This window comes from Micropterus dolomieu, linkage group LG15 (assembly GCF_021292245.1).
Source record: "Micropterus dolomieu isolate WLL.071019.BEF.003 ecotype Adirondacks linkage group LG15, ASM2129224v1, whole genome shotgun sequence".
Lineage (NCBI taxonomy): Eukaryota > Metazoa > Chordata > Actinopteri > Centrarchiformes > Centrarchidae > Micropterus > Micropterus dolomieu.
Window position 1 is genome coordinate 5,788,886 of NC_060164.1, and position 26,097 is coordinate 5,814,982.

General features: G+C 40.7%; 2 protein-coding genes across 2 annotated transcripts in view; one reads left to right on the forward strand and one right to left on the reverse strand.

Moving 5' to 3' along the window:
* Positions 1-26,097, forward strand: part of btaf1 (BTAF1 RNA polymerase II, B-TFIID transcription factor-associated) — a gene marked incomplete at its 5' end in the record, with an annotated part of 442,252 nt that overhangs the window by 262,448 nt on the left and 153,707 nt on the right.
* dntt (deoxynucleotidyltransferase, terminal) overlaps positions 17,419-26,097 on the reverse strand; it is an 83,270-nt gene continuing 74,591 nt past the window's right edge. Inside the window, exon 11 of the mRNA XM_046070072.1 lies at positions 17,419-19,068. Coding sequence (XP_045926028.1) covers positions 18,982-19,068 — 87 coding nt within the window. The 3' untranslated portion in view covers positions 17,419-18,981. The remainder of the gene's footprint in view (positions 19,069-26,097) is intronic.

Below are 26,097 nucleotides of genomic sequence, written 5' to 3' on the forward strand. Positions count from 1 at the left end.
TGTGTCTGTCAGCGTAGTGTCCAGAGCATGGAGGCGCTACCAGGAGACAGGCCAGTACATCAGGAGATGTGGAGGAGGCCGTAGGAGGGCAACAACCCAGCAGCAGGACCGCTACCTCCGCCTTTGTGCAAGGAGGAGCAGGAGGAGCACTGCCAGAGCCCTGCAAAATGACCTCCAGCAGACCACAAATGTGCATGTGTCTGCTCAAACGGTCAGAAACAGACTCCATGAGGGTGGTATGAGGGCCCGACGTCCACAGGTGGGGGTTATGCTTACAGCCCAACACCGTGCAGGACGTTTGGCATTTGCCAGAGAACACCAAGATTGGCAAATTGGCCCTGTGCTCTTCACAGATGAAAGCAGGTTCACACTGAGCACATGTGACAGACGTGACAGAGTCTGGAGACGCCGTGGAGAACGTTCTGCTGCCTGCAACATCCTCCAGCATGACCGGTTTGGCGGTGGGTCAGTAATGGTGTGGGGTGGCATTTCTTTGGGGGGCCGCACAGCCCTCCATGTGCTCGCCAGAGGTAGCCTGACTGCCATTAGGTACCGAGATGAGATCCTCAGACCCCTTGTGAGACCATATGCTGGTGCGGTTGGCCCTGGGTTCCTCCTAATGCGAGACAATGCTAGACCTCATGTGGCTGGAGTGTCAGCAGTTCCTACAAGAGGAAGGCATTGATGCTATGGCCTGGCCCGCCCGTTCCCCAGACCTGAATCCAATTGAGCACATCTGAGACATCATGTCTCGCTCCATCCACCAACGCCACGTTGCACCACAGACTGTTCAGGAGTTGGCGGACGCTTTAGTCCAGGTCTGGGAGGAGATCCCTCAGGAGACCATCTGCCACCTCATCAGGAGCATGCCCAGGCGTTGTAGGGAGGTCATACAGGCACATGGAGGCCACAAACACTACTGAGCCTCATTTTGACTTGTTTTAAGGACATTACATCAAAGTTGGATCGGCCTGTAGTGTGGTTTTCCACTTTGATTTTGAGTGCGACTCCAAATCCAGACCTCCATGGGTTGATAAATTTGATTTCCACTGATAATTTTTGTGTGATTTTGTTGTCAGCACATTCAACTATGTAAAGAAAGGAGTAGGAGTCATTTTAGTGTTCCCTTTATTTTTTTGAGCAGTGTATTTAGCCACAGCAGTGTGCAGGCTGGGAGGAGCAGAGGTGTGGGGTTATTGGGGATAAATATTTGACTTTCTGAGATTACACTGGTTATTGAGGAATATGAGTTTAAAGAGGTGGTATAATGCTCATTTCAGGTTCAAAATCTTATCTAGGGGTTGTACCAGGTTTACATGGTTTAATTTTCAAAAAAACACCATATTTTTTTCCATACTGCACATTGCTGCAGCTCCTCTTTTCACCCTATGTTGAAGGCTTCGTTTTAGCTATGGAGTGATACATCTTGTCTCTAAATGATCTTTGTTGGGAGTTGCACATGCGCAGTTCCTAGTTAAGGACTACTAGCCAATCAGAAGCAGAGAAGGGCGGGTCAGTGAGAAGCAAACAAATCTTTGTTTCAGCTGTTCATGTTGCCGACCACCTTGGCTGGAGAAAGAGTTTCAGAGTGGTGAGTTATTAATCTGTAACAAAAGTATTATTCATCCATAAAGTTTTAACTGACCTCTGTTTCTACATCACAGTAACAACTTTATGTCCATTGGCTGCCTGGAGGGTAGCTAATGTTTGGAAGGGAGAGGAGAGGTGTGTGCTGCAGCTCAGTGTTTTTCCACCAGTGTTTTTGAGGGCGTGTCGGAGTAGCTGCTTGGCGAGCGTTATATGAGGCGCATTTAACTTTCATCCCTGTGACAACACAGGGAAGCGGCTGGACTACAAACGAGCTGTTTTCAGGCAGTTCAGAGCAGAGTTTTCCGTGGGAGATGGGAACTCCATTTGGGCTGGACTTTGGGCTTTTTCACTTTGCAAACCTGTTACATGCACAAAAAAAGGTATATAACACAATAAAGGAGAGGTTAAAAGCCAAAAAGCAGAATACCACCTCTTTAAGAGACCAAAGACTCAAGGTGTTGTTTTCCTCGCCTCCTGATTTACCTATTCATAATTTTTCATACCTCTCAGAAGGCCCTCCTATTTCATAAACACAACCATGTAAACACACCTCTGCATTACTGAGTTCTCGCTCTGTAGGACTTGGTGTATTTTCAGAGTGTGTGTCTGCAGGGCTGTGTATGTAGATGGATGGGACAGTAATGTTGGAGTGGTTTGATTAACACATGAGGAGCAGAATTATGTCATTCATTAGCACAGACACTACAGCTGTATTAATTGGATACATGCAATCCCAGAGGAATCAGACTGCAGTAGCTCATTGAAAGTAATTTGATTTCCGCACTGTTGAAAATAAATCTTAGCATCTTTCAACGTCACAAGTAACTGCCACAATTCATCTGTCACTTGCATTCGCACAAAATTACTGATATGATTATACTGCTCAAATCGCCAGTATCATCTATCAAACATCTCTCACAGCTATGATGATGCGATGGGAGTGCTAACATGTAGTCTTCAAAGTAAGAAAGTCATTCCAGCAAGAGGTCAGAGTCGCATTCATGAGAATAGTTAAACTCCATAAAAAAATAATCAACAGGGCTGTTTTGTAAAAAAAAAAAAAAAGAAGGAAGAAAAAAAAGAATGAAGAAGTTACTTCCAATTACTGAGGTATTTTTGCCTCATTTTTATTTTATGGGCATTTTGTGAACTTGCCCTCACTGCCCATTAACTTCTGACCCTAGTCACAGGCCATTAAACATCATTTATTTCGTAAGATTTAAAAACCCAACCACCAAGCAGGATAACCTTTTTAAGGGTCACATCACCATATCCAAAATTTTATCATTAAGAAAAATAAATAAAATAAGATAATTAGTTTCCTACAATCTTAAATGATTGGCATTCAAAAGTTCAGAGAATATACTGCAAACACTAAAGTTGCACTATAATGCACACAATATTTTTATGTTGTCGGTCATATGACTGTGTAATGTGAAAGGCTTGTTTATAGCGGTGAACAGAGAATTTTCACCTCTGCACAGTGTAGCAGTCATCAGCTAGTTATACAGTTTATGTTCATTTCACAGTTTTATTTTAATATAAGAATAATTAACATTTAAAAAAAATTTTTTTATTTGATAAACTTAATATAATTAAGAACATACTTGTGACAGTATAAAGTATGTCTAAAGAGACATGTAAAGTATTTTTTAGCGGATCCAATATTCTTGTGTCACAGTGGGCTCTGGTCATTATTAGTGGCACTCTATTAGCATTAGAGGGAGGACACCTGCCAGATCCGACAGAGGATAATTTCAGGAGTTCTGTTGCTGTATAGAGATGTTGTGAAGATTTATTAAGTGAAGACTCATAAAGCTTGAAGGTCAAGTAAGCTAATTATCTTCAAGTTTAACAGCTTCTAGCCAGCAAGGTGATGGATTTGTAAGTTATTTTGTGTTTGTGAAATATTTGTTTAATGATTATTCTCTATGATAATGCTCTGTATCGCATTAGACTCATTTTATGATTTGTGTATTTTAATTTGTCTAGTTCTCATGGCATGCTTGACGAATGTGCGAGTGAATGTCTGTAACTAAAGGAACGCCTTGTGTTGGAGGGGAGCTACACGCAGACAATTTTATACTATTTTAACTGTTTTCAGTTGTACGACCCTTTACTGTTTTGGTTCAGTGTCACCACTCTCATCAAATTCACTTCCAGCAGCAGCAGGCAGATTAACCCGTTGTACACTACGTACCCTGCAAAAAACAGCAGACATAGAGGAACATAGAGGCGCATTTGGGTGCTAAAGAGTCAGATATTTCAGTCAGGAGTTGGTGGAGAGCAAAAAAAAGATTAAAGACTGACTATTGGATTTATATTTGTCAGGTGTCTGCTGGATGTGTAAACTGCCAATGTGGTAACTGTTGGCTTAGCTGTATCAACTTTATAAGGCTGTGTATATATAATTTCATGAAGAACAAATTAGTAGAGTTTTCCATCCCCCACCCCCCATCTTTGTGATGTAAATGGACTGACCTTTTAATATACAGTAATATGTCGTATTTTTATGTTGAGAACCATCAGATACAAATTTCAGGTGAAAATAAAAGAATAAAGTTGCCAAATGTAAAAGCACCAGCACCTCAAATTATACTGAAGTTTAGAACTTAATTAAATGTGCTTTGTTTCTCTCCACCTCTGATCAAATGTTCCCACAAGTGTGTAAATCTGATAAAAGGGCAAACTAGAGCCACAGCTCTACACAGATATCAAAGAAAGACTGCTTTTCTCTGCAGGATGCAGTCATAAAAAAGACCATTTTTTATTTGCTGTGGGTATTGACTGTGTATTCTTGTCTTCACACATGATCAATAGCGATGTATACTGTCTGCGCTCCACTGCTCTTAATAATGAGCCTCAAATACAGCCAAATTCCCATTTTGTTTGGCTTCGAAAGAATAACAAGGTTGTTAACTACAAAGGTTACATTGATTAATATCCCTTCTTGCCCATCAACGGATGAGTAATTCTTGGTAACGGTACATGCTTGCTCAAAGAATCGATCGTGGGTTCATGGGAGTGATGAAGTGATACCTGGCTGATATCAGAGAAATGAATTAGAGGACATTCACAAGGGGGCAATGAGCTCCTGTCTTTTCCAGCCATCTTAACTTGATGGAGTAGAAACAGAGATAACAGGAAAGAAAAAAAAATCATGCATTAACAATTATTTTCTGCCAAAACTGCAGTAAATCGACAGAACTTAAACCTCCATAGAGCTTGATGTATGAACACCTACTGTATGTGGGTAGTTTTCCTCCTGCCTACATCCTTCTCGTGGACAGATTCATAATGACTCATTTAATTTGTAGCCAGAAGTGATTATCCATATTGCAAATAATGCATGTACCTTCAGATAAACCCTCTACCACACATTAAATTCAGCTAAGTGAGGCATGTTCTGTTGCGTTCAAACAAGAAATCACATTTTTGTGTTATTTTTAAATGGGTAAAAATGGGTAAAAATTTTTTTTTTGGCTTCCATGTGCCATCCTGCCTGAGCTGAGGGGAAGATGCCATTCTGATCATCAAATCCCCACCTCTTCCCTCTCTATACGCCGCTCCTGCCTATCTGTGTGACTGAGGCAGACACCAGTGGAGGGCCAGATGGTGTGTGTTACACTTGTTTCACTGTCGTGCAACTGTTATTTATATGCCACAGAGCCGGCAGCAGCGGGCCCCCTAGACGAAAGCTTTTGTTTCGGAGCTTGAAGAGGAGAGAAGAGGCGAGGAGCGAGGAATGAGGAGGAGACAAAAACAAATGTCCCTATTAGATTATCTCCTCAGCCCCTGTGGAAGAACGCTCTCCTCCTGTCTTGTGTATGTAAGCTCTGCTGGGGTGGGTGCCCCCCCCCGTGCTGCCAGGAACAGAAAACAGCGGTCTGATATCTCAATATCACTGGTATTAGCCCGAGAAAGAGGCCATGGATCATTTTAATGCCACCTCTTGTACAGGAAGCACCACGTGGCAGATCGATGACAGATGTCCCCCGGCCACCCATGACACCTACCATCCAAACACACACACACACACACACATCCCTCAACGCCGGCCTGCATTCACATGCACCCCTCCCTTACCCACTCAATAAACTGTGAGAAAAAGCAATATCTCTCTTGAAGCCAGAGGAATATGATTAAAGCTTCCGCTCTGCCGTTATCATCCCATGAGCCGTTAACAGCGAGTAAAATGAAGCAAAGTGAATTACCTCCAGCTGTCACTGTGTAGCCTGCAGACCCAGAGTCAAGGCCCTGTAATGTTCAAAGCATTGTTGACGTTGATAATGACAGATAGAAGTCAGGAAAAGCACAGTGGGCTTTGTAAAAGAAACCATGTTATTGTGGGGACGTCATTGTTTTCAGGAGAAGTTACAGAGAAAATACAATAGAAGCTTTTATTGTAACAGTACAGAGTGTGCACACGTCTGAACATTGAATAGATGTGGCCATAACTGCCTAAAGCTGTGCTGAAAAGCCAGCCTGTCCTCACAAGAAAAACGGTGAAATGGGTTGATTATGCAGCATCTTATAATCCACATTTACAACAAAGTCTGTTTAAGGAAACACAGCACTTCCACTCAGGAGACAGAGGTTCAAGTCCAGTGTGAAAGAAAGTCAAAGTTGACTTATAGACCTATTATTCTGCATTTCTAGCAGCTTTGCACGATGTAAAGTTCAAAAGAATTTTCTATCTCAGGGACTTTTTCATGTCAAGGACCCCTAAACTCACACAATTTCGACCACGGACCCCCATTTGATAAGATTTTGTCCCAGAGTCACCCATCTGAGGTTTGGCTCACAGTGATTTATTTCAAATACTTTTACCTCATTATTTGAAGCTTTGGCCATGTTTAACATGAACATCCAACATTGTAGATAAGTCATAAAATATGGAAAAGCATAATATGTCTAATGTTACGCAGATGACTTAGTTAAGTCACGTGACTTGTGACTTACGTAATGTACTTATTTTAACCTAAACCGCAATATTTTCCATAACCTAACCAAGTACTTTTCTAGCTTAAACCTAACAACGCATTTAACATCATGACTTGCATAACGTACTTAAGATCCAGTATGCACGATATGCCTGTCACTGGTCTGGTACTTTCCAACAGTCATATATGTTGTTTTGGGGCAATTGAAAATCTACATATCTTGTCATTTAGGTTTGAGGATAAAGTTTCTATTTACTAATTATTTTCAATTGCCTCAATTTTGCTTTTTTCACTTTCGATCTCCTACTCCTGTCAACACTTCCTGTACAAATGCTTTAAATTAAAAGGGCAAAGCCTCTCCCATTCCATCCCTGGCAAGCTTTTAATTTGAGGCATCTGCTGGAAGTGCTGAGTTTGATTAGAAGCTCTTTAATTTAATTAATTAAATAAAACAGTATTTCTGTTTAAAAGAAAAAATTAGTGCAGACTACTCTGTCATCTCTTTTCCTATTTTTCCACCCGCGATCCGTTATCACGGCAGCAGGTGAGCCGCTTGCTTGTTAATGACGCAGCCTATCAAACAACTCAAACAACCCAAACCAACATCTGCACCCTGTGCGTTCAGTGCTGCTTAAACGTTACCTGGTCCGTGCGTAAAATATCCCCCGAGACTTGTAACGTCATTTCAAGTTTTTAACCAAGTAAAGTCTGTGCGAGTAAACACACGCACATAAGACGACCGCTACACCCCCGCCATCGTCCATCCCTTTGTTTGAATGTAGACATTGTCCCAACCCTACTGAACATAGTATTTCTGCTGCTCCCTAATAAAAGACACTTGTTAATACCTGTTCAGAAAAAAAATACATTAGAAAACTGGACTCTGATGGTAATTTGTTTTAACAAGCTAGATAAAAGGTAATGCCCTGGAAGTGGCAAATAGCTTTGATATATTATATTTGATTTGGTTACATTAATGTTTAGGTTATAGGTATAGGTTTAGGTAATATTTTATTGCTGCTGTGTAAAGAGAATACTACTGGTAGAAAGCACATTATTAGTTTAAAGTGTTTGCAAACCACATGTTATTGCACTTTTGTGTATATAGCAGTAGTGCGCAATACACTACTTTAGAATTCATTATTCAATTTTGTGCATAACAATGTGATTAATTTATTAAAATTTTATTACTAGTTCACTGACTACAATTCTTTCAGAGCTCTCAGGTCATCAGGTGGTGGTTTTCTAACTGTAACTAGAATAACATGCAAATCTGGAAAAGGAACTTTTAGCCCTGCTATAGTCCTGTTCTCAGGAAAATACTGTAACAATGTCTAATGACCTGCTTGAGTGTCCCCACTCAAAAGTAACCTGAAAATGTATTCCCATGCTTATGAATGGCCAGTGAAAAATGACTTGATTTCTGCCAGCACCCCAATACAATTGAGATGAATGAAATTTCACATGTGAAGATCACAGCTTTGTACACGACATTTTAAATTTAACAGCAACATTTCTTGCTGGAAACAATGTCTCAGTGTCTACATATTTTTGTATTAGTATTTGGGTGAACCAACCTATTCATGTCTGTAAAGGCTCCTTAAAGGTTCCAGTCGCAAATTAATCTTCTAGTGCTGTTTCGACAGGATAGGTATTGTAACACATTGATTTTCATTCCCTTTGCTTTGACTGGCTGTCATCATCCTGGGTATGGGGTTAACAATAAGACTGTAAGATCTGGGTGTAAAGGAAAGTGTCAATTATTCCTGTCATCACACTGAGATGTCTGTTTCTCATGCCTCCTCCTGTGGTGTGTTGAGTTGTTGAATTCCAAATGGATAAAAAAAAAAAAGGCAGCAATGTAAGGGGAAACATTTAGTCATTTCCAGCTTGCCATTTACTCAGTTAATCCCATCCCTCCTCAGTTCTCTTGCTATTTCCAGAGTGCACTTTATGGTGGGGTGGAAACATCTCAGAGAGAGAGAGACAGGTTATAAACACTGTCGTCACAAAATGTTCACTCTGTCCTCTTGAAAAGCCAAGGATTTTGCAATCCTTCAAAGATAACATCAAATGAAATATCATCAGCTCTGGCTGCTACACTAATCGGTAACAGCAATGAGATGAGAGGAGACTCAGGCAGGAAGAAAGAAAATGAGATAGAAGAGGAGTAAAGTGTGAGTAGAAGACTGATTGCAGCCGGCTTTCTGATTCTAGTCGGTCTCCCTATTTGATTGCAACCTTGTCAGTGTGCCTTAAAGCTGCTTTACACCTGCAATACAATGGTTTACTCTGTGATCAGTACTGAAATGTAGCAGATACCTTGTCAAACCTCAGGAAGCATTAGTATTAAAAGTTGTACACAATGATTGGAAGCCGCTGCTTTTCCATTCACATGACAGCTCACTGTTGATAAATTAAGTCAGATAAATTAGGCCAGGGACTCATTTTGTGCCAGACTGACAATTAAAAATGCCTTGGGATTCACCCAGTGATAACATCCATCCACTCTTTTACATCCATTAAACAGGAGCAATCATCTAGATTGACACAATGAGTGCTTATGAAAAAAAAAAAAAAGATCACATGACATAATTTCTTGACTTTTCAGTAACAATTAATGTTCAATCTTGTGTCCCCCAAATCTATACTACAGATTAATTTACAGCAGGATTTGAGTAGTAGTGTGTTCACATGAGGAAAGTAACAGAATTAAATATACTCAAACATGTCAATATTCATAGTAAAAAAATACATGATTTTTGAGTTTGCTGTTGATGGATACTAGTGTCCCACAATGCAATGCCCAAAACAATTGAAGGCTCCACCCACAGCTCTGAACTGGTTGATTTGGAGAAACCTGTGGTTGCTTGTGGTAGGTCTAACAGAAAGTGTGGTTTAATACTACAGGTCCCAGAATTCTGGGAGCAGCAAAACAAACTATTGCCATTTAATAAAAAAGTCAGACAATAATTGGCCTTTTTTCATCATTCTGTGAGCAGCAAAACAAACTATTGCCATTTAATAAAAAAGTCAGACAATAATTGGCCTTTTTTCATCATTCTGTGAGCAAACATGATCTGATTTTATGCTGCACACAGCATGAGTCTGCGAATAGCAGGGCACAGTGAAAGGACTTGGTTACCTCGCTGAGAGGTTGGAGGTGTGCAGCCTGTCGCCTACTGCTCTTGATCTAACAGTTCACTGTGGCTGCTCCTTCTTGTTCCATTACTCCCTGCAATATTTCAAACCGATCCGCCGTCAGAAAGTGCTGAAAATGACCATTGCCTTGTTTTGTAAATGCACTTTTGATTAACAACAGCAGCCAGTGCTAATCTCACAAAAGCATTCCATTTCTGGTGACTACTTCATAATAAAAGTCAACTTGTGTTTCACCAGTTAAATTATTTTAATGTGAAGCTGCAGCAGTAGTAAGTGATGTACATAGGGTATACAATTAGTATGTGGTATGTATTAGGGAAGCAGCACATGATTTCAACGATGCCTTTTGTCGTGTGCCATTTAAAATACTGTGCACTGATGGGTGACAGTTAGCTCACCACTAGAGCGTGCGTCTCATGTACTTCTTCAGTTCTAACTGACTGGTAGGGAATCAAAGCCATTTAACCTCTGTGGGGTTGTTATTAAGGTGATGGATACCTCTTGGTTCGTTGGTGCTTCTAGCTGTTGTAACGACAGCTGCTGTAACGAAAAGAAAGGACAGCATTGTAAGGCTACATCCACACTACTACATTTTCATATTAAAAGGCTTTTCCTATGTTTGCACCTCCCATCCATACTAAAACGGCAAATCCAAAGAGTTAAAACAGAGAAGTTAGAAAATGCTGCTGACCCTGTTTTCGTTTTAAAACTCAGGGGTAGCGTTTTAGTGCGGCGGGGACAGGTGAAAATGGAGGACAATGCAACACATTTGGCCAAAGCAAAAACACAATGCTACTGTCAGTGTTTATGTTTTGGTATTTTCATTAAAATATTTTGGACTGTGTTGTCATATTTACTTTGCGCCAACTCCATTCCAACTCGCTGTCCGTCCATGCAAAAAAATCTCTCTCTGTCTCTGATACTCCAGACACATATAGAATCACACTGTTGTTGATAAAGATAATACTTTACTGGACTATTGTCACCTTGCACTATAAGACCGATTGTTGCAGAGCAATTCATGTTTTCATTTTTTGCTCAATACATCAGTATGGCGTGTGGCTTGGCCCTCGAGGGTGGCCAGACGTACGTGTATATTCAGCATGAAATGAGGTAAAGACTAAAAATACATGGGGGTCAAGGGGGGGCGCTGGGGGGGTTAAATGGTTGGCCTTCCATTCAAAGAGCCACAGAGTGAACAGTGCCGCCTCATTAGCAGTCTGATATGGAAGCAGGTCCATCTGGAAATGCGGACAGAGGAACCGGAGAGACTGGCACTCACACACAGAGAACGGGAACGAGAACGAGAGTGGGGGGTCAGAAAAAGCTAAAGGATGAACAGACACACACAGACAAAAGCACAGAAGAAAGCAGACAAAGGGGATATAGAGAAGCACACACATCAGAAGACGTCTGATGATGTGTGATCAGAAGATCACTGCACTGTCAAAGTCAGAGACAATGTCAAACACACACAAAGACACACAGATACATACAGCACGGAGACAAGAATGAACCGATGCAGAGACAGATACATTCTATCACACATACACCATCACAGACACAAATACCCACATACAAACACATTGTCAGATCTATGTGTGTATTTTAAGTCCACGTTTATGTTCTTTCAGCCACTGAAAATTATTTGTCAACGGGCAGTAACCTCACATAGAAATGACACCACAAAACGACCGTCTCCCAGCTCAACACAGACTCCAACAAAAACTCCATGTAAGGATGAAAAACAACATCAGAAAGGCTTGATTCCTGCACTTTGTTTTGAAATTGACAGAACCGACAGAGAGTTGACTTTCATCCTATTAAACAGGTAAACTAACATTTATGTAAAACATGTGAAATACAGTGTATTATGATTTTTTGTTTTAGTTAAGCCTAGTTCACACTACATGATTTTAAGCCTGACGTGTGTTTTCTTGACAAAGCATGGTTTGGAGACCTATGTTGGGTGATACAGTCGCTGTCAGCTCGTGTAGTGTGTGACTCTTTGTCACCAATCAGTCACATAGTGTAAGCGCCACAACAACTTCAAGACTCCTGTCACAAGACAGCAAGTTGTGTAGTCTGAACAGCACATCAATCTGCCGATTCTGAAAGTCGTGTAGTCTGCACGAGCCTTTAGATTAGCAGTTAGCAGTTGCTAATCTTATCCGGTGCAAAATAATATAGTAGTATGGATTTCCACATGACTGCAAATGGGAGCGATTTGTTGATAATAGCCTATCTAGGGCCCTATGAAATCTGTTTAAATTTTTGCCAAATTCTGTGTTTTACAAATTGAACACATTTAATCATCAGAAAGAGTGTATGGTCATGTGGTGGATGAGTACAATTTTAACAACTCAATAAGAAAACATTCATTACTGATTATTCCTTCTTCTGGCCTTATAGCCTCCATGCTGCTTGACATAGCTTTTTATTTTTTCTAAATTAATATCTGACTCCGCCCACACAGCCACGAAGTCTTTAACGAGCTTGTGTCTTGCATCTGCCAATGTGGTTGCACTTTTGAGAGTTTAAGTGATGAGCTCTAGCTAGCTGGCTCGCTGACTTTGCTTTAAAATAACAGCATCTGTGTGTGTGTGTGTGTGTGTGTGAGTTATTTCAAATCTGTCCATGTGCCATTCTGTCTTGATATTTCCACACATTCAAGTGAACCTAACTATGGTTGAGTAAATGATCAGCATGAGTAGCACAAACACATCTGTCCTGTTCAATGAGATGACCCACTAGCTAAGTTACAGTTGCAGGAAAAATATTTGAAGCCTTTGGAATTACCTGAATTTCTGCATAAATTGGTCATAAAATGTGATCTGATCTTCATCTAAGTCACAACAATAGACAAACACACAAACAATTATATGTTTTTATGTTTTTATTAAACTCACTGTGTAAACATTCATAGTACAGTCACAAAAGTATGTGAACCCCTAAGGCTAATGACTTCTCCAAAAGCTAATTGGAGTCAAGAGTCAGCGAACCTGGAGTCCAGTCAATGAGCCAATAAATTTTTATTTTGCTATTGTCATAAAGCATTGCCTGATGTGAACCATTCCTTGAACAAAAGAGCTCTCAGAAGACCTACTATTGAGAATTATTGACTTGCATGAAGCTTGACACCACTGTTGTTGCCCCCACCCCCCCCCCCCCACCCCCCAAAAAAATGTCTGAAGTGTGCAAAAGAGCACCATATAAATATTCTGTGGATAAAACCAAAGTTGAGTTGTTTGGAAGGAAAACACAGACCTAGGTGTGGAGGAAAAAAGGCACAGCATACCAACATCAAAACTTTAAACCAACTGTGAAGTATGGTGGAGGGGGAATCATGGTTTGGGGCTGCTTTGCTGCCTCAGGCTCTGGAAGGGTTGCTACAGTCAATGGAAAAAGAAATTTTGCAGGAGAATGTAAGGCCATCTGTCCGCCAATTGAAGCTCAACAGAAGATGGGTGATGCAACAGGACAAGCACAGAAGTAAATCACCAACAGAATGGTTTCAGACCTGGAAAGTCCTGACCTGAACCAGCTTGAGATGCTGTGGCATTACCTCAAGAGAGCGATTCATACCAGACAGCCCAAAAACATTGCTGAAAGAAACAGTTTTGTTAAGAAGAATGGCCCAAAATTTCTCCTGACCATTGTTCAGGTCTCGTGTCCTTGAGTTAACCAAAAAAATCTTTTTTTGACACACACACACACACACACACACACACATTGATACAGACTTACAATCACAGACATAGTTGAAAGAAACATGTGCATACATACCATCATACAAAGACAAACATATAAGGTTTTTTCCCCCTGCCTGGTTTGCTACAAAGCAGAAAGTGGAGGGAGGAGTGGAGTGTGGTGACATGTTGCAGCAGATGGCTCATCTCCTCCTCCTCATCCTCCATCTCTCTTCCTCTCGTTCCTCTGCCACCTGTGGAAGAGGACACACACTCTCGGAAACCATCCGCCCTCCCCGAAATCAAGGATGCAGGTCATTTATCATGAAAGGAGCGGGTCACCTCAAATTAAAGTTTGTTCTGAGAGTGCACGTTTTTTTCTTGTGCTCGCAGGGGTTCTGCACATCATTCCATCTCTGTCGGACTGATTGAGTCTGAAAGTCACAGTGACACCAATGGGAGTTTGTCTTTGCAAGCAAATTATCCTGAAGACCCTTTTTTAACATCTCTACTGATCACACAAATCTTCAATTTCATTTCTTATTTTCAGGCAAATTAAAAGGCTGTGTTTTGCAGAAACTCTAAGCGGAAATGAAACTCCAGTCTTCCCTAATATTTATCCAATATAGAAATGTTTATGTACTTTATATGTGTATATGCTATGTGAGAAATGTCCTAGCTCACTTAAATTAGATTAAATGTGATTTGAACTTTCAAAAGTCCTTATTTCTATTTGATGCTGATGTCTCATAGTCTTCTCATTCACTTTCTGTTCTTTTGTTTCTGAGACGGCCGTAGCCATGCATCGGCTTCACTTCTCTCCGGCTGAGTTGACGTTGTGACAGGCCTTGAGAGGCAAGGATACACAGTGTCCTTATTCTGTCACCTTCCCCCGTTGGCTGTGACTGGCCCCAACACATGCATTCAAACCCCTACAGCACAGCCAATAAATCACTGTCTTCTGGTACAATACAAGAGAAAGTTTGCTCAAGGAGCTCAGCTCAGACATTATCAGTGTTTGGTCCCGATCTATTTTGGTCCTCTCCTTTTCAGTCGCTGGATGTCTGACATGAAAGGATAGATATGCCAGTGGCTCAAACTGTGATGAAAACTGTGATGTTCTTCGCTGCATTAATGGTTTGGATAATAATCAAGCTGATCTGGATGTGTGTGTCTGCTCCTTTTTGGCATTTCATTCACAGATGCTTGCTCTCACCTCTGTGGAATGTGTCCACACAATTATTCACATTACACACTTACTCACTCATCGTGACCTTTTGTCACGTAACTTTGAGAGGAAAGTGACACTTCATATTCTATCTTCAGACAATCTCTGGAGAGGCATTATGGTTGCTGCATGTTCCTCTGGGTACATGTGCGTCCTCAAAGAGCCACCCATTAATCTTTGACCACTTCCTAACAATGCAAACCGTCCCTATATTATCATATCTTTCAATCATCCTCATAATATCTGCAGGGACATACAGTATTGACAGAGCTGCAGAATGACTGTATGTCATTTTACACTGCAGTGTATCCATGGTCAAATTATGAGACAATGGGCCACGGCTCTTTCTGGTATTTTTGCATCTCTTTGTATGCATTGCATGTCTCTTTGTGGTTATTTTGTGTCTCTTTCTGGAAGTTTTTCTTTTCACAGTAATTTCATCTCTTTATAATATTTTGCTTCTCCTTGTGGACATTTTGTGTTTCTTTGTGGTCATTTTGCTTCTGTTTATGGCCGGTGACTTTGTGGTTGTTTTGTGTCTCTTTGTGATCATTTTGCATCTCTTATTAGTCATTGGACCTGGACCTGTTTGTGGTCAATTTAACTTATTTTTGCAGTCGTTTTGCATTTCTTTGTGGTCAATTTGCATCTTTTTTTTTTTGTCTCTTTGTGGTTGTTTTGTGTCTATGTTGTAATTTAGCATCTATTTATTGTCATTTTGTGTCTCTTTGTGATAGCTTTGCTTCTATTGTAGTCATTTTGTGTGTCTTTGTTGTTGTTGTGCGTCTCTTTGTGGTCATTTTGTATCTTGTTGGGATTGTCTTGCATTTGTTTATGTTCATTTTGCATTTCCGTTGTAATTCTTTGTCTACCTGTGTTTTGTTGCATCTCTTTGTGTTCGTTTTGCACCTGCTTGTGGTCTTTATGCATGTCTTTGTTGTTTTCTTGGGTTTCTTTAATGTAATGTTGCATCTATTTGCAGTTGTTTTGTGTCTCTTTTTGGTAGCTTAATTGTGGTCATTTTGCGTTTAAGTCCATCCATGACTGTGCCCCAGTGCATAGGTCAGGAGTAAGGCAGCAATGCGAATACACGGAATGAGATCTGGCTGGCGTATACCCTCAAGGTGTCAATATAAAGCTTCTGTGCCATGATGGATCTGGCTAAGTTAAAAGAATGGGTGTCAGACTGCAATGATTGAAGGCTTTTGGTGCTGGGATGTCACTGAGAGAAAACTAGGGATTGGAAATGATTGCATAGGTAGAAATGAAAACTGATTGGATGGCAAAATATATATTTTTGTCAGCAAATCAAGCACTTTTATGCAAATTCTTGCAAGCAATTTTTCATATATTCACACATCTGTCATCTCAGTCAGACCTCAGACATCAAGCATGCAAAAAAGAGTGTTTGCCAGACTGCGAGGAGCCAAAGGCGGTGATTTGCATAGGAAATGGCCATATGCGATTGGCTGAAAGCGATGAATAAACAAATGAGTTAGATCTGAGGCTTTAGAGTTGGACCCCAGCAGAAACTATTTCTCTGTGCAAGATTGAAATTTGGACAGCAACGAGTTAACAGAATCTGTAAAGTCATTTCTTCACCAAATATTTAGCCTGTGTAGAGCCACGACAAGTACAGTAGTGTCTGAGAGTCAGTTAGCAGTCCTTTGGAACTTAGTTTTTTTTTTTTTCAGTTTTAAGCATATTATAATAAAGGTCAATGGGCTGTTTCACCTGGGAAAATACAAATAAAGAGGAAAAGTAGATTGATTGTTGCAATGGGTAGCTTTGGTAGGTCAGACAACCAATATACATGGTTGTGTGTGTACTTGCTTTCTCTCTCTTTTTCTCTTTCATATGCACAACAACTCGCAAACCAACTGCCAGTGATTTCACTGTGACATCAGAGCTCACCCAAGAGCCTGCAGCCCACCTGCCTGTGTTCATTCTGTGATGGTCAAGCCTCTGCTGCCAGAATTTTCCTGATAACATGATGACTGGCATTCACAAACATTATTTGACAGCTGTATGTTACTAGTTACTACATACATGAAAAATAATAATATTATAAATATTGTTATAATAATACACGCAGGGTTCATTTTTAAATGAGTACTTTTACTTTGAATGATTAAATTACATTTTGCTGATAATACTTCTGTTTGCTTAAGTAACATTCTGAATGCTGGACTTTTACTTGTAACGGATTATTTTTACATTGAAGTACTGATGTAACTTTTTCAGTTATTCCACAGCTTGAGGAATGCCAGATATATGTGACGGACATATGTCACTCTTTCAGTCTCCATCACAGTAGCCCACTTTCTGCAGAAAAGACACAAACCTGGCACCTCTGCATATAGATCACAGATACAAAGAGAAGTTAATATGAAAAGTTTGTTAATATTGGTAGGGACAATTCAGCAATGCTTGTAGAAATGTGTCCCCAACGTCCACACCTAAATCTACACATACAGTTTGTCGATTCCTCCCAAAGAGTAAAAGTCTCTTGAGACTCTAAATTCAATTCTGCTATTACAATTAGTAATTATCTGAATTCACTGAGGTTAGGTGTTAATCACTGTAATCAGTTGTATTGTTGGCATAGCTATGTTATCTCCTACTATAGTAAGCTAAAGAAACTAAGAGAAAAGATGGCCTTACTTAATATGTGATACCACGCAAATGTGTTGCGCCATGGGCAATGAAAAGGAGGACACTGGAGCAGAGTGTGTAAGCATAGTACACTTAATTCTTTATTTTTCAACTTTACAAACAGTTTAAGACTCTCTAAGACCAAAACAACAATGAATGAATTCTTAAATTGAGTGCTACAGCCTTTTAATCCCTTTACACTGATGAATATTTAATGTGAAAGTAGAAGGAGATCCCATTCGCACTTGAAAAACAATTAGGAAAAAGAGAGCAGGACAAATGTAAATTTATTGAGGTCAGCTTGATTTTTTCGTTATTTTATCACTCTAGAGAGATCTCCTATTTTTCGGTAAGAATTCATCCCTGCTTTAAAGTGAAAACATTAGCTAACCCAGGAGACCACTGCACCACAGCTTGCTCCATCTGGTTAACACTGCAACTCAGAACCTTTAAAGTTTGTTTTGTGTCAGCCAGGTTAAGAGAGCAACACAGCGGGAGAGAAAGAAAGACAGAGACCCAGAGGGAGGAAGAAGAAAGGGTGGTGGGAGGAGGCCCGGGTCGAGTCCTCAAAGTGCCGGACTGTTCTACTTAAAGATCTTTAAATAGGGTGATTCACTAGAATGCCTTGCTCTCATCTGTCTCTGCTCTCGTTGAGGCGCCGTGGGATAAACCGGGGGCTGAGCATCATGGGAAAGTGGGTTGGGGTGTGGACCGCCGGGCAGGTTGTGCCATCACTGGAGGAGCGAGTCAAACTTACTCAAATTGCCCACAGGGATCAATAAAGTTTCTTCATTAGTGGATCATTGTCCTATAGAGCCACCATATGTTTGCAAAGGACACAAATCTCGATAAGCAACCATCATACATAAAACATAAGCCAAAGTCAAACCAATAAGATAATGGATGTTTTATGCGCTGGAGCCAGAGTTGCTTTGAATGCCAAGATCCATCCATGTGGTTAGTGGACTCATTTACCTTCCGTCTGAATTCTTCACGATTTCCCGGTGCAGCTGATTGCCTCTAATTTCAGCTGAGCATCTGGGGAAGAGGATTCATTGTGGAACAAGAGCAGGGACTATGGGTCTTTGGATAGCGGCATGCCAGCTAAATGATCTCCAGTGGACGTAGGCTTAAATGGAGGCTAAATGGCGACGCAGAACGCTCCTCTATCTGAAGCTCATTACCCGCCTCTCAATTCCCCAGAGACCTGGCTCAGCTTCACGCCGAGCACTTTCCTGCCAGGAGGAGGGTGATTACAACATTTTGCTCGACAAATGCTCCCTTCCCCCTCACTTCTCTCATCGTTTCCTGTCTTCTCTCTCACCCTCCCTTTCTCTCTGTGGTCAACCCCACTCCTTTTCTTCCCTCTGTGTTTCTTTCAGACTCCCTCGCTCCCGCACCTCACAGGCACCCAAAGCGATTCATTCTCTGACTGATTTGTCTTTGTCTCCAACCTCTGATTACAACATTTAGAGAGAGGCGAGCCATGAATGGTATAGGTGTTTACTCGCTAACAGACAATAAGCGGAATTATGAATCATACACCAGCGTGTAATCCTGACAACAACAACAATAATGGCAACAACAACACAAAACTGTACGGAAATCAAAAGCCATTTGAAAGTGAACCACAGGAGAGCCAGAGAACGGCAAGCAGATGGGATAAACAATGATGTACGCACAGGGTATCATCCAGCCAGGGAGGAGCGGAGGCCTACGCATTTCTTTGCCAAGGCTCAATGTACTCGAGACCCAGATGGGCAAAGATGTCCTTTTCAGTCGTAGCTGCCAGGAACTCTTTCTAGAGAGAGGACAAACAAACAGAATGTCAGTGACTTATGCAGAAATGTGCAGGAATTTGTCTTGGTAGCACCAGTCCAAATTCATAAATTCTCGATTTTAAGCTTCAATATTCCTGAAAATCTCGTATTTGCAGCCTAAACTGCGCTTGTATTTGGACTCTTATCTCCACTGCAAGCTGTCAATATCAATTTAGGATTTTATTCGCCCAGTTTGCATCAAGGCTCAAACATGCTGGGACAGATTTACATTTGACCATCCACCTCCCTTCCAACTCATAAACACTCTAACCTTGCTCTAAGTCATTGCACTCTTCAGCAGATGAGTATTTTCCCTGACAAATCACGACAGGGCTATTAACTGCTGGCCGTCTACCGGTGCCATGTGATGGGCTATGTCTCTATAGGAGTGATGACGAGGCCTGACTCACCTTGGGAGCAAGACAGCCCGGAGAGAGAGAGGGCTGTGATTCTGACACTTCCTGCCTTCAAGTGCTAAACTGGACCTGACACGTTGCGAAGGGATGGCAGAAAAACCAAGAGCACGTCAGCTCCCACAGCCAGCCAAAGGCAGAGATAACTGAGAGCGACTATTAGGCAGCCAGAAGAGGAAAAAACACTACAAGGCACTTCTCCCAACATACTGGCTTGTTATTTATAATGCAAATGACAGGTTAACCATGCGGCGGGGAGGTTTGGCTTCACACTGCATGAAGCTCTGTTTATGTCAGACTTCTTTAATTCTGTTTCAAGCCTACTTGGGGTTAAATTTAAAGCATAAGCCAGTTTATACAACTTCGTCGTTTATGGTAACACTGTACAAATTAATTGCTGAGATCTGGGAACATGGTGATATTGCCACAGCAAATTCCTATGGCTCAAGAAATGAGGGTAAGAAACAAGAAATTTTAGCCAGATCATCTCATCATCGTCAATGTTGAACCAGAAAGCCGACCTATAAACTGTCGTGGTTTGCACTGGTAATCATTTTACCGCTCCATGTTGTTTTTGCTGCAAAATAAGTTTGGCTAACCGGGGGGGTTGCGTAACTCTCTGAACAAGTGGATGTTTTTTTATTTATGATAAATGAAGCTACTCATAAGTGCCATTAATTGACATGACGTGTTTTAACACATTTTTAAATTATTCATATTCATATATTAGAATGTTTTACACAAGGGTTCCCATATCCTTTGATGTTAATGCGTGATATAAAAAGTATAGAGTTGCTATAGAAACAGTAAACTGAGTTAACTTAGTTTAAGTCTATATTTTTTTCAAATATGCACCCTGAACCCTTTACATACAATTAAGTGACTGGGCTACAGCTCCGACACAGACAGCAGCGTCTTCTATCACTAATACAGTTAGTTAGAAGCGAGCCATATTTCCAAAATGAGAAGTAGGGTAGAAATCTAACTACTGAACAGCTGCAAGTATATGCACGGATTTACAGTAACCAGGTTACTTTGCTGTGAATACATTCTCCGATTACCTGTGTAACCTGGTTTCTCTGAGTAACCTGGTTACAGAAGTGAATGTTAACACACTGACTATAGTCATGGAAGGTCACAACTATCACTACATTACTTTTGATTGTTAAGAAGATCTAAACATGATGATTATTAGACGAGATCTAGAGTCACAAGGAGTGCCTATTTATGACTTATGAGTGGATTCCATGGTTTATTGTGATGTTCATGTTTCTGAAAAGTGCCAGTGTGCATTCATAAATCATGGTCAAAAGATAAAACATATTATCATCTGAATGCTTGTGTTGCTTGACCCGTCGGATGATAGAAATGATGGTCAAAACTACTAAAATAAGACCCCGGTTGTAGTAACCTATCATATACTTTAAGGACCATCTGGGATGAGGTTAGCTCTGTTCCTAGCTCTCATTTTCTCTTGCACACAAAAACATTTAACCAGTGCTGTCCAGAGAAATATTATCGCTCTTTCACAAAGAACAAGCGTATTGTTAGTAAAACAGTATAATACTTGATCCCCAGGCCTATTAAGTGGTCCACCACTGCATGTATTTTTTACTGTGCTCATAACCCTGAGCCCCTTTATTGCTCTAAAAGCTCAAAACACATGAAGTGCAGACACACATCGCTGAAATTTATGATGTGGCAAGCTATATGTATTAAACATACAGGTGATAAAAAGTGGAAACAGGGATGGAGGAGGAGGGAAAGAAAAGGGCGGGGGGGGGGGCTGCTGGATACAGCTGATGTGATTTAGAGTAAGTCCACATTTCTAACAACATATGGCAGGGCTTATTGTTCAGAGGAAACTGAGGACAACTCTGTAGATCCAACTAAAGGACAAAACACAGGGCACAGATGAGATTCTCAACATTACCAATTTAGCTATTGTCCTGGATCAGAGCTAAAGCCCTTTCTCTTCTGCACTGTCCACTTTTGGCAATTCCTACAATGCTTACATGCCCTCAGGGAGACGCTGCTTTATTTACTTTGCACAACACAGTGTGGGCTCTCTGAGAGCTAAATCCACAAGCCTTATGTACCTCTGAGTTCTCCACTTTAGGCAGACACAGGGAAACCATACTTGAAATGACAAAATCTCATCATCATTTCAGAGCTTTTTGGTTTATCTAAAGAAGCGTAGAGTTTAAGAAGAGCATTGCTTAATTAGAAGGAGAGGTTATCTGTCTCATCACTCAGGTTCAGTGACTGGCAAGCCACCAACACCACCAGCCAGAATGGAAGCCGTGTGTGTTACTGCAAGCTAGTGTCCTTGACTTAATAAGCCGCTAATCAGCTACATGTTTCTCTGTCTGCCTCGTAATGACATCCCTCGTGGACGTGAACACATATCAGTTCCTGCAAAACATCTGCCCCTTCTCTGCTGCCCGTCATCCTCTCTCTGCCACCCGGACCCACTGCTTGATGGATGGAGCTGATGGACATGGCTGCCTGCCCGGCTCCTGCCCGACTCAACTGACACATCGAAGAGAGAGAGAGGGAGACAGAGAGACAAAGAGAAAACCTGGATAGCTGTTCAACACTACCCTGCCAGCAAGCATCCGGACAGAAGGAGAGAAACATGTAGGAAGCTCAATATCAATCCAAATTAGCATAACCACTGAAAAGCAAAAAAAAAACACACACAAAAAAAAATATTGGCCTAATGTGTGAATATGTACATTCATTCTCTATCCTTTATTAACTTAATTTTTCTTTCAAAGTGTCAAGTTAAAATAATTTTCATTCAGAACTCATGCTGATCATGATCAAGTCTTATGAAATGAGTTGAATGAATGTGAACATTGACTAATCTTATCAAATCAACTTTCTAAAGAAACAAAGTGAGCATATTGGCTTATTTGCCACAACACCCTCCTCAAAGTCTTCTGACCTGACCAAAAGTTAAAAGGCAGAATTCCTTTATGCTGGTGGTGTCCTGTGATTATAATGACAACGATGCTAACCGTGATAAATGTTCAAATTAACCTCAGTTTTTTTGCTGTGCAGAAAAGCCATATGTCATATCAGGTAGGAATCAGAGTTTTTTTTTAGAAAAGTCAGAACACTTGCAACTAGGAACAATACACTGCAATTCATACTCTATCCGAAAGTAACCTGATCTGTGTTAGCTGTGCAAATTGCAGAATTGCTTCAACTGACAACCAGCATTATCTATGCAGAAAAACCTGGACATCCAAAATTGTTCCTCCTACTTTGCATCTCAGTACAGACTGACAGCTTCAATAGTTGAAGAGAATGAAAAATGGATCCTGCAAACTTCGAACATGATGTGAACAACAATTAATCAAGTTCAGTTTAGAGGCGAATGGGAACTTCAGGAGTTGGTGGATCAGAGCTAAATGAAGAGGGAATACTGGACTTATATTCACCAAGTGGCCAGAAACACAAAAACCAATAAATGCTAATGTTGCTCTAATTCTGTTGACAGTGTAAATAGGCAACTGTTTGCTAAAATGTTTACACAGCACGTTATACGGTGATAATATATCAGTGTTTTACACAGCTTGTTGTGCTGCCGTCAAGTGGCCAAAATTCAACAAATGCAGGTGTAAAATGTTTTACAGTGTGGGTCATGATTAAGAAACCCGGTGGCTATGGACAATCACAGATGCTGTTAAACTTAATTGTTTACATTTACACAGAATTGTGGCAGTTTACTGTATCCACATCTATTTAATGATGTTGGCACAATGTTAACTGTTAGTGTGTGTAGATTAAATAAGAGATAAGGAAATAACACGTGATGATTAATCTCATACAAACACAGAGAGAGAGAGAAAGAAATGTCCAAAAAACATTGAGAGAAAAGAAAGTAGAAGTCTGCTAGGAGAACCAGGATAAAGGTCATGCAGAGAAGTATGCAAACCTGAAATCCATGCAAATTCACTTATGCAAACTCTGTGGTGGGAAAATGTATTTGAACAAAAGCCTCACTAAGAGTGCTGTCATCTCACTTTCAGAACTGACTGTCTGCTTGGCCACAGGACAAATGGCCGTGTATGAAGAGCTCGAGTACTGAGGCCAGACTGAATGGCAGTTGCACATAAAGCTTTCGAGGGCATGAGATTCAGCTTGCTGTATTTTCGGTATAACAGTGAGAGGAATGTATTCAGTGTAAAATATTTTATGTTTGAGGAAACCTGCCTTTTTATAACAAGCCCAAGGTACACTTCCATCTCAGAAGGCACACTCAAAGCCAGAAAGAAATGTGATGTTTTTTTCACATGAGTTTCAGGTTATTAAATCAGCTAATGTCCTCAGTCCGCTTTTTTTATTTGGACTTTCTTCTTCTCACTGACAGTTAGAAATAAATTACTTTATTGCCAAGAGATCACCAAAAAAGGAAAAATCATTTGATTGCCTTTAAGTTAATTTGTCTTTATTGCAGCACACAGGAAAGGGCTGACAGGGGCAGAAAAAGTGGGAAGTTGATTATGCCCCTGTGTCTTCCTCCTGCAACGATCCGCCACACACCCACACTTCCCCTGTGCTCTGGTCTGCGAGAGCTCAGTTCACAGGACAGCCAGAGCAACCAGAGAGGGCACAGACACCTCACTAATCACACCAGCAATTAGTGCAAGCGTCATAAAGCACCGCTGCCTATAAAACAGCTATTGAGTTTAGTGTTATTGTCATTACCTATACTTCCCCAGCTTGCTAATCAGCCCGTATACTGGGCAGAGAGGCAGATGGGTAGAAAATAATGAATTCCTAATCAGAAACAATGGGATCCTCACTCGATATCCCTGGTGTTATGGCTCTTTGCTCCTGTGGAGGAGTAAACATTTGCAAATCAAAGTTATTTAGTTGAGTAGGCTGCCCAAAGGTAATGAACAGAACAGATACATACAAGAGTCTGAGAGAGGTCTAATAAAACCTCTATGTTTTTCCAGTGTCCTTGTAATGCTGCCAAAGTAGAATTTTAACACTTCTAAATTCATATTTCATTTGCATATCTTTGACATTGACTAAAAGGAATTTACATGGATTGACAACTACAATTTAGGACATATTTTTATTTACATTCTTCAGGATGTTACGTTGCCTGCTAGAGCAACTCGTTTTTTTGTTTGTGATTCATTCCAGTCGTTGTATTACGTTAAAGAGGTCATATTTTGCTTCTTGGCTTTTTCCCTCTGCGATGGACTGGCGACCTGTCCAGGGTGTACCCCGCTTTTCGACTGATGTAAGCTGGGATTTGCTCCAGCGCCCCGCTACCCTGTACGCAGGATAAGCGGTTGACGATGGATGGATGAATGGATGGATGGCTTTTTCCCTTTCCTTTATGGTGTTCTATATATTTTTTGTGCATGTAATAGGTTTGCAAAGTAAAAAGGCCCTTAGTCCACCCCAAAGGGAGTTACACAGCTCCCACAGAAAACACTGCTCTGAACTGCCTGAAAACAGCTCGATTGTAACACGACTCATAATGCTGCCCAGTGGTTGGTGTGGCCAAACCAACCAACTTAAATATGAAGTTAAAATTATGTTAGATACCCTCCAGGCAGTCAATGGACAAAAAGTTGTACTGTGATGTAGAGAGAGTGCACAGTTCAGTGTGTAATATTTAGGAGGATCTATTGACAGAAAAGCAAAATAATGTACATAACTATGTTTTCAGTGGAGTATAAAGACCTTACATAATGAATCGTTCTGTTTTTATTACCTTGGAATGAGCCATTTCTATCTAAATACAGTAGTAGTAGTAGTAGTCAACTGTTTTATTAGAAGTAAGAAACAAAAAGAAATTTGGACAAATGGAGGCGCACACATATTACTTAGCACAAGAGCCAACTTGAGCGTGTCGGCATCCGTAGCTTCACCTGCACACTTGGAAAGGGAGGGGGGGCGGTGCATTCATATGGTGTCGGAGTCTTTTTTTCTCTAGTTAAATCTGTATTGCACAGAGAAATAAAGTGTACATGGGACATAACGAACTTTACAGAACTTTGATTCGTGCAAAATCCCGTATTGCATGTACATATTTTGCAAACATGTAATTTGTAATATGGTTATAACGGTTAGTTTGCTGTCCATGAACTAGATGTCTGCATGTCTACATTTATTATAAATTAATAACTTACCACTCACATACCACACAATGTCTTGCTCTAGTCTAGGTTGCAAAGCTGGTTCGGGTTGTTCTGCCTGTGTTTTAGGATCAGACTGAGGCTCGAAAATGTACGGCTGAACCAAAGCCATGGTTTTGGATCACACTACCTTGTTTTTCAGGACCCGCCCTACTCTGCTTCCAACAAATATCAAATGGAAGTCAGATGCCTCGCTCAGTAGTCAAACACACACAGGGTGAAAAGAGGTGCTGTAGCGATGTGCATAATGACACAAATATGGTGTTTTTGGAAAATGAAATAACATAAACCTATTCTGGTACAACCACTTAATAATATTATTAACCTGAAAATGAACTCTGACCTCTTTAATATCAGCCTTCAAGTGTCCTCTAGTATCTGTCTCACCAGCACCACATAGACGATGATATATGCACTACATACATAG